The 9,955-nt window shown below is 37.7% G+C and overlaps 2 protein-coding genes across 2 annotated transcripts; one reads left to right on the top strand and one right to left on the bottom strand.

Annotated features, from left to right (window-relative positions):
• Positions 1–3,656: 3,656 nt before the first annotated feature.
• Positions 3,657–4,618, bottom strand: LOC126718024 (60S ribosomal protein L21-2). Its single transcript, XM_050420047.1, has 2 exons — positions 4,309–4,618; positions 3,657–4,121 (listed from the first exon to the last, which is right to left on the bottom strand). The coding sequence occupies exons 1-2, from the start codon at positions 4,543–4,545 to the stop codon at positions 3,864–3,866; spliced, it is 495 nt and encodes a 164-aa protein (XP_050276004.1). The 5' UTR covers positions 4,546–4,618; the 3' UTR covers positions 3,657–3,863.
• Positions 4,619–5,840: 1,222 nt separating this feature from the next.
• On the top strand, positions 5,841–9,521 carry LOC126718022 (glyceraldehyde-3-phosphate dehydrogenase A, chloroplastic). Its single transcript, XM_050420046.1, has 5 exons — positions 5,841–6,007; positions 6,151–6,267; positions 6,965–7,269; positions 7,512–7,756; positions 8,685–9,521. Exons 1-5 carry the CDS (start codon positions 5,963–5,965, stop codon positions 9,185–9,187), a joined length of 1,215 nt encoding a protein of 404 aa, XP_050276003.1. The 5' UTR covers positions 5,841–5,962; the 3' UTR covers positions 9,188–9,521.
• The last annotated feature ends 434 nt before the right edge of the window (positions 9,522–9,955 follow it).

Raw genomic sequence — 9,955 nt, forward strand, 5'->3', positions numbered from 1 at the left:
CCCATCTGTTCGCTGAGAGAGTCTACGCTACCCAAGATCCTAAATAGCTTAGGGGCGCACTGATAGGGAGTCAATCTATGGTTGATCAAATTTTCTCAGGTCACCCTACCCATAGGAAGGGTCATTCCTCCTTCTATAAAAGCGATCACAGGAATGACAACCTCCCCTTCCTTTCTATCTGTGATTATTTGGTCAGGAGCACAATATCGTAGGGCTACTCCCCGCGGAATGTGATACTTAGCTCTAAAACCTTCCATACCAACATCAGAATCTATGAGGTGCTTGAACCTACCCATTTGGTTGAGCTAAAGGGAAAGGGGTGAAGTCTCTAAGAAAAGATAACAGAGAATAAAAGGTCGAGGAGAAAAAAAAAGCTTAAGGATATAGAAACTTACAAGAATAATTACGGTAATTGCTTTTGGTACTTCTTAAAGGTTTAAGTTTTTCGGGAAAAAAGACTTGGAGACCTTAGAAATTTGGGGAGCTTTGGGGGTTTGAGAGCTATGGATCTCTGGAGAGTTTGAAGACTTGTGAAATGGGGAGAAAAAATTTCCCCGGATGCCTTATATAGAGGGGGGAGTTGAGTGGGAGTTATCCCGCCCAAAATTCATGGAGAAATATCGACCATAGAATCTGCGTCTCACCGTTGGATGCGGGGAGCAAAGTGTCGCTTGGAGCAATTAATGACGCTTCGTGGGCTCCAAAGCGTCAGAAGTAATTATGGGACGCGCAAAATGGTAATCCCTCACGTGTGAACCAGAGAAATGAATGGTTTTAATTCTTAAAAATCAAAACCCCACTTTTTCTCCCTGGATAAGAGGGAAAAACCGGAATTTTGAGGGGCTATTGTAGGGATAAGGGCCCAAAATTGTATATTGGGCTTTGGGCTTTGGTTGAGAACGTTGATTGGTTCGAGGACGAATAAACAATAGTAAAGATGTTAAGTTCAGAGTCCCATAAGTAACATGCAAGTGGAAAGGTTGGGGAAGGTGGTCCGAGGATGATTGTCTCCTCGGATAAACGAAGCACAGATCAAGCATATATTCTATCACTCAGAGTAACCTTCCAAGAAATTCCACTGAGAAGGATGTGCATTATGAACGTACTAGAAGAAGGGGAGATAGGAAATATCTAAGGAAAATCTGTTGTTTCCGCATTGAATGCCCTGCAACTAATTTTCTGACCGCATTTATGTGGAGAAGATCTCTGAACAGTGCTGCCTTGGCTACCACAACTCATAGAAGGCTAGAAAGGGTGTTTGATGGGACAAGCACTCAAGTAGGAGCTCAAATGATTAACAAGTGTAGGATCAAGATCGTCTAAAGGGAAGTAGGAGATCCTCCATGGATAGGGGATTCGAAAATAACAAGAGAAATACTGTAGCAATTAAGAACCAACTCTATAACCAAACTTGTAAGGAATATATTAGAACTGATCTCCTCGGACAGTGCCGATGACGATTTTCTCTAATTTAATTCAATCCGTGTTTTTGTTCTTGCCTATTGAGCCCACTTTATTCATGATCCAACTCATTTTAACCCAGATTTCCAACCCATTCTCTACAAATTCATTGTTTTGGGCTTTTTGGGAGGTCCATCCATTGTTTGGGCTTGGAACTCAAATCTGGTTCTTACACTTACCATGTAGCCATATACTGCACAACAAAAATAGAAAAAGGTTAAATTGCATATTGGTCCTTAATTTACATTTCTTTTCAAAATTATTTTTATTCTTCAAAATGTTTTACGTTATTTCTCATACTTTAAAATTTGTTCAAAAAATTCCCCTCCTTTCTTATACTTTCCCCTCCTTTCTGGGATGCTCTGCAAAACTCCAAAGATAAGAATTGGGTACACACCACCGTTATTATTCAATTGTGCCTTGTATCATTTCAGGGCTAGTAACGAGAGAATATACAATCAAGGAGCATCCACATCGGTGAAACTAAAAATTTTAGCATTAAACACCTCGAAAAGATATTTTATCTATTTTAACATGCAATTTTACAACAAATTCTACATCAATTCTTTTATTTTTTCCATCAGCCAAACACTATTAATTTTTTTTTTATTAATTTTTCTTGCTAGGGTAAACTGCTAGTCCTGGTAATTCACTGTAGCAAATTGCCAAAAGCAATTCAGCTTTGGCACCATTGATGTTGGGCACTTTTTGGTGTTTGAGATGGTAAAGTAGCTAACCAAATCGATGCAGGCAACACAACAATTCGAATACTTATCTGGATGCGATAAGAAGGTGATCAAGAAAGCCCATTTGTCTAGGCTAGTGACCTTTTGCACCTTAGGTACTCGTTGCGCAAGTGGTAGAGATTTTATTTATTTATTTAATTTTCAATTTATAAGTTAATCTTTAACAAATTTTTTAATTGGATGCCTCATTTTATCAAAAAAAGTTAATCTGATCATTTTGTCCAAATCTGTTAGCAAATAAAAGCAAATGAAACCGATCAAATGTTTTTTTTTTTAAATGAAAAATGGTCTGATCAAACATGTCATGAATGTTTTTTAAATTTGTAATTAAAAATTTTTCTTATAAACTGGATAGAAGGACCAAATAGACTCATTTTTAGAAACTAAGGACTAGATTAACAAAAAATAAACTTTTAAGATCTAATTTTACATTTCACAGTTCCAAGCTGCATTACAATCACAATTAGTTGCACCTTTTTAGGAGATTAATAACATACTTGACGGCGATATTTCGAGATACAAATAATAGCTAGCTTGATTGAGCTTGCGGGCAAAGTAGCCATTCAAGGCATCAGAGACAAAGCTGAAACCTCAGATTCAATCAAAATGCGACAGTACTTGACCAAATTAACAATGCTATGGGCAGAATAAATTTCCCAACTTTCACAGCATCTGAGATGATGTTGTGATAAGTGAAACATCACTTTTTCATGATACCACCACCCACAACAACTCTTATGGTACACCAATCACAACTTGGAAATACATAAGGCCAGGGCAAGGCAGCTCATGAATATTGTTATGCATCCTACATCCCAAGTATGCACGTTATTCCCAAGTTATGGCTTATGGGTATAAACTATAAACAAACTACAAAGAGTTTGGGAGCCAATTACCCGTGCACAAATGCTAAAACATGTAGATGTAGAGACATGCGAACTCCACTTAGTACAACATCCTGAAGCATCACATCACTAATATCAAGGGTAAACAATATTTTCAAGGTAATTGAGCCTGAAAATCTCAATCTCATCTCATAAACAACTTAACTCAGCAAAGTGATAATTATTATTATGTCCATCAAACTCTATACGGCTTTCTACCTTAACTAGAGAGAAACAGAAGAAAAGTGATAAGACATTTTTTTGGGGTCAGAGCTAGAATAACTTCACATTGAGAAGCTGTGTAATGGAGTCAGTCCAATCCTACACATTTAACACCAATGGTAACTAATGAAACAATAATTCTAACAGCACAACAGATTTCGCAACATTTTTTCACATGCACTGATTGGCAGGTTGTGATCAGTGTACAATAAAAGTTATGTTGTACAAATCACAATCTGCCATTAAAAATCTTGTGCAACATTCTAGATGAGCTACTTAATCTTGCATCACACAATCTACTAATTTAATAGAACAAGCGCAATGGCAGCACCACTAAGCAACGTTGAATCTAACACCACAGTAATTATCATCAAGACTAATAAAAGTTGGAGTCCAAAATCTCAAATGAAGTGGTAATAATCACCACATAAAACTCATCACCAAAAGAGAGGTACACATCTATGTTCTCTTTGGATTCAAAAACAAAAACACTAATTGGAAACAAAAATCCAAAAGACAATGAAACAAAATGCAAAAATACAATAAATAATCAGTAGCCACCCTTAAGGTCATTGACGACATCGTATGGAATAGGAGTAACAGTCTCTAGAGTAGCACCCTCCACCATAAACCCAGGCTTAGGTCCTTTAGGTTGTCTTTTTGTAGTAATCGTTTCGCCACGAGCTTTTGCCTCTGCCTTCAGCTTATCATTCTGGATTTTCCTCTGTTCAAACTCTTCCCTACACCTTGATGGCTGAACATGTTCCACTCGGACATGAATTCTCTTCCTAATAATCCTGTTCCCAACCTAGGAAACCCCAAAAAAAAAAAAAAAAAAAAAAAAATTAGACAAAACCCAATTGGGTATTAAGTTAAAAAGCCAAAAAATTTGTGGGTTCAAGCCATCTTGGAGCGGAGCAGGTTGAAATTAATTATATGGTATCTATCGAATAGGTAAAAAAGCAAAACATATTGTTGGAAATGGGAAAGCAAACCTGTTTGTTGATCTCAACACCAATGGCACGTTTGGTGACGTTCCAAATACGACCAGTGCGGCCATGGTAGAACTTGTGAGGCATACCCTTGTGAATGGCGCCGTTTACCTTGACATCAACATGATCACCGATCTTGAAGGTCCTCAGATACGTAGTTAAAGGGATGTAACCCTTCTTTCTGAAGGGTCGTGCGAACAGATCCCTTGTCCTCGACCTTACTCCGTGACCCGCCGGCATTGCTCTACACTCTCTCTCTCTCTCTCTCTCGTAATGGCCTTGATGGTTGGCTTTTACCCTCGGAGGCTCAAAATGACAGAAATCTCTTTGTTTATATATGTGTTCGATTAGGGTTTTTCTCTAGATCTCTAGTCGATACATTACTGCAATGAATGGGCTTTAGCCCATAGTACAAGCCCAATTTCCCTAACCATTGGACTTTGGTCTTGCTATTATTTTTAGGATGTAAATTCGATGACCCATTCCCTGGAGTTCCATCCAGCTTAAAACTTGTGAAGGCCCATTCCATTTGACTAGTGGTATCGTTGCATTGGGACTGGGAGTAAATTTGTAGAAACAACAATGCTACCAAAGGAACACGATCCTCTCTCTATTTTACGGTCCAGATTTTATTTCTTGGATTTAATTGTGAAAAAAGTATTATGTTTTTTTTTTTTTTTTTTTTTCTTCCTCAAGGGGAGGATTGAATTCCAGATTTCTTACAGGTGCTTGGTGTGGCTAAAAATGTTGGTCAACCTAAAAATATTTTTAAGTTGACCATAAAATAACCCCTCTTGAGGTAGCAATTCCAATTTCTGCCCTCTCTTCACAACAAAACCCCAACCCCCCAAGCCACCCATTCATCTACTGCCATAACCTAGCTGACCCAACCACGACTCGTCCATACGCTACGAGGCTCTCTCTTTCTCTCTCTCATCGTAGATCCACCCACTTCGTCACACAACTTGAACTTATCTCTCTCAATCTATGCATGTGTTGTGTGTTGATGGATTTGGGTTATGGTTGTGACGTTTTGGGTTGTGTTTTTAGTATATTTTCACCACCAACCAAAGACATGAAAATATTTTCCAAATAAGTAACCAAACACCATAAGATAAATTTCTTTTAGTTGAAAATATTTTCTTCAAAACAAACTCACCCTTAAATTTGTAATATTTGATCTAGGTTAAATTTGTAATATTTGATCTAGGTTGTGAAATAAACTCTCTCCATTTTAAGTGAAATGGAGAGAATACTTTTTTGTTGTAAAACATTACAAATTTTACACCTTGTTGAATAGCAAATTGTGATTGTGGCAACATAACTCTCACAGGAACATGTTATCTCAATAATTACAACTGTCAGTATAACCCATTATTGACATCACTTATATTGTACATCAATTACAATATATGATCTTAGCAATTTTGAAAATGCAGTGAATTTGTTGTGTCGACTTATTGTTGTAGAAAGTTGGCTGGGCATCAATCATGATTGAGGTGGAAGAAATAACATCCTACTACACAACCACAGCCATAAATTGAATGAGAGGCTATCAATAATCTCATCCTCACCCATATTATCTTTCCCCTCCACTCCACCTCATCATTTTAAAACACACATTTGCCACTAGACCTGCTGCTGCTGCTAGCAATCCATGGCTTCTTCTGCTACTCTCTCTGTGGCTAAGCCATCTCTCAAGGTCTCTTTAGTTACACTCTCTATTGTTGTTAATTCCTCTTCTTGGGAAAGCATTGGTGCCTTTTACATTAGCATTATTTTATGCTATGTTTTGTAATATTCGCGCGCACTGACATATATAAATTAGTTTCTTTCTTTGTTCAGGTGCACAGTCAGGGGTTCTCTGAATTCTCTGGTCTTCGCAGTACATCAGCTTCTCTTCCATTTGCTCGCAAGTCCTCCGAAGACTTGTTCTCTGTTATTGCCTTCCAGACCTCTGCTGTGAGTTTCATTTTCTCTCTCATTTGCCTTCCTTATTTACCGGTTAGGACTACAAGTACTTGATATAGTGTGAAATTCTTGCTTAAAGGCCACAGCTGTAAGCCTGTAACTATAAGTCAACTAATGCTAACTTCAAAAGATAAGAGTACACAAAGGAGTTGTTGAGCTCACATCTCACCATTGGAAGTGGCTTGTACGTAGTAGTAATCATTACAAGCACTAATTTTTAACACTAACAAACAGTGTACAGTATCTACTATAATAATTAGGATAACCCATTTGGATGTTTTGATTTTTGTTGTTTATTTTGACTCTGCATCAATTTCTCATGGTACTTGCTTAGGCAACCAGAACGAGGTTTTTCAGATAAATGATTTAGACCACATCAGACTTGTTCATTTTGGATTTCATGATCATGTATGGTACATTTTCAAAGATAAATTCTTATGCTATTCGTACATTTTCAATGTTACATTTCACTTTACAATTTCATTGTGCATGAAGCATGAAGCATGAATCTCCATAATGGAATTACCAAAAATGGGACTTTAAGTCAAGTTTGCTTGCACCTAATTGATCATTGCAATATACTCTGTACATATATAAAGATTAATTAATTACCTCTGGGCGCCCAAGCTGCCAAGCTAGTTGAAGTTTTCAAAGTATTGAGTATATAGGCAATTTGGCATTGTTGTAGGTTGGTGGGAATGGCGGTTACAGGAGAGGAGTAGTGGAAGCAAAGCTGAAGGTAGCAATCAATGGGTTTGGGAGAATCGGAAGGAACTTCCTGAGATGTTGGCATGGCAGGAAGGACTCGCCATTGGATGTCATCGCCATCAACGACACAGGAGGTGTCAAGCAGGCCTCCCATCTTCTCAAGTACGACTCCACCCTTGGCATCTTTGACGCAGATGTCAAGCCCTCCGGTGACAAGGCTATCTCAGTTGATGGAAAGATCATCAAGGTCGTCTCTAACCGTAACCCCGCCAACCTCCCCTGGAAGTAATAATTTAACTCACTCAATTTCAAATTATATTCATAAGATTATACTACAAATATAAAGATGCATTCAGTGTTATATCATTTAAATTTTTAAATAATATATCAGCATGTACACTGCTTAGGTACAATTAAAATTAAAAAAAAAAATCTGAATAGAGAAATAGACTCCTTATATTTCACTTGAAAATAGAGTATCCTAGTCTATGATACATATATGATACAAAAATGGATGGTTTGTGCAGGGACTTGGAAATAGACCTGGTGATAGAAGGGACTGGAGTGTTTGTGGACAGGGAAGGAGCTGGAAGGCATTTACAGGCAGGGGCTAAGAAGGTGCTCATCACTGCTCCTGGGAAAGGTGATATACCCACCTACGTGGTTGGTGTTAATGCTGACGCTTACAACCATGCCGAGGCCATCATCAGCAATGCCTCTTGTACCACCAATTGCCTTGCTCCTTTTGTCAAGGTCCTCGACCAAAAATTTGGTAACTTAGCTCTCTCTCCTGCCTTTCTCTGCATCCTGCCTTGCCTTATACCGCCCAAGCATATTGTCTGCAAATGCTTCCATGATATTTCTGCATTTAGATTGCTTCCTCAGTGTTCCATGATTTTGTTTGTTTTTCTTACTTAATCAATTAGCTCTGTTAAGGACTGTTTAGGTGCCTTAACAATGATGGTTTGTCCCAGTCACATCCATTATCATAGTATTTTCATTAAATTATATTTGCCAAACCATAAACCTCTCCCAACTTTTCAGCCTACATTTTACTAGTAGAAAAGAACTTGATTTTCTGGTTATAAAAGCTCAACGCCATCATTTGTATCCCTACTCCCTACCAATTGGTCATATAATTGAAAATATTCTCACTTCGGTGCATTCACCTTTTCAATATCCTAGTTAATCTTCTGATTTGCATCTTTGTGGCCTAGAATCAGGGCTCATACCTAACCCCATCACCTTTTTTTGCTGTTAAATAATGCAGGAATATGTAGTATCTCATCGTTACCGTGTTTGATGATATTGATCTATGATTATCTCTGAGGTTGCATCGTCTGTTAGTTTACACAAGCTTGTAATTTAACTTCCAAGCATTTCTAACCATTTAGTGAGTGTATTATTAACATGTCGTCGTTCCATTTTGTATGATATGTCTGTCTCTCTTGGCTTGGAATTAGGCATAATCCTCCAATAGTTTCTCATTTACAAGGGATGAACAATTAAGTTGACATTAAATACATGACTATTTTCCCCCCGCTCGGTTCTAATAAAGATTATGCTGGACAAGTTTTCCTTAGGTTTATCTAATCGAACTTTATATTTGTGAATTGTCATTGATACTTCTCTCATCCTCTAGCATGGTTATATGGCATGTCCATAACGTGGATATATGAAATATCATATTCATATGTTAGGCATCATCAAGGGTACCATGACAACCACACATTCCTACACTGGAGACCAGAGGCTTCTTGATGCAAGTCACCGTGACCTTCGACGTGCACGTGCTGCAGCTCTCAACATAGTCCCAACTTCCACAGGTGCTGCAAAAGCTGTAGCCCTTGTTCTCCCTTCTCTAAAAGGGAAGCTGAATGGCATTGCCCTCCGTGTGCCCACGCCTAATGTCTCAGTTGTGGACCTTGTTGTTCAAGTGTCAAAGAAGACCTTTGCAGAAGAGGTCAATGCAGCTTTCAGGGAGAGTGCTGACACAGAGCTCAAAGGTATCCTATCTGTATGTGATGAGCCTCTTGTGTCAGTTGACTTCAGGTGCACTGATGTGTCATCAACTGTTGACTCTTCACTAACATTGGTTATGGGAGATGACATGGTGAAGGTGATTGCTTGGTATGACAATGAGTGGGGTTATTCACAGAGGGTAGTTGATCTTGCTGACATTGTTGCCAACAACTGGAAGTGATCTTCAATATCCTGCTGTTAATGAACTTCTTTCCCGGTTTAATTTCTTGTAGATTTCTGTTTTTGAAGATATGCAATCAGATTTGAACCTTGATATCTGTATTTCAGAAGTTAAGATACTTGAGCGGTAATTTGTGAAATCTGACGCGGCCAAAGATTAAAGAAAAAAAGGCTGAAGTTTGTCAAAGGAGAAAAAGCTTTCAGGCTTAGATTGCTAATTCTCCCCTATGTCCAAGTCGCTAATAGTTCGTCTTTGTTCTCTTTATCCACTGGCATAGTAAACAAATGCCATCTCAGTATATTTTACAATGAAAATAAGAATGATTTTGGGTCAAGTTTATTTAAACCCCAATATAGTCCAAAATTCATCCAAACACACAGATTGAGTTTCAACTGTAGCTATAATATAAATGAACTAAGTTGTTTATGAACAACTCGAGCTCGACTCGGCAAGATACTTGTTTATGTTTGTTTGTTTAGAAAACAGGCCATATTCAAACCTTAAGTTTAGGCTTGATTATTAGACAAGCCAAGCTCAAACATAAAAATGCGTTTGTGAACAAGCTCGTGAACATGAGAGCTCAATTTAATTATACATAATATAATATTTTTATATGTATGCTTATAAAAATATATCTATATAGACTTGAAATTTGATTGTATAAGTTTGTCAATAATTTCATATGATATTAGATTATTATTTGTAACTTATTGATGATATAGATAGTATATTTGTAGGAAAAATTCATAAAATTATGAACATGTAAAA

This window comes from Quercus robur, chromosome 3, assembly GCF_932294415.1.
Source record: "Quercus robur chromosome 3, dhQueRobu3.1, whole genome shotgun sequence".
Classification (NCBI taxonomy): Eukaryota; Viridiplantae; Streptophyta; class Magnoliopsida; order Fagales; family Fagaceae; genus Quercus; species Quercus robur.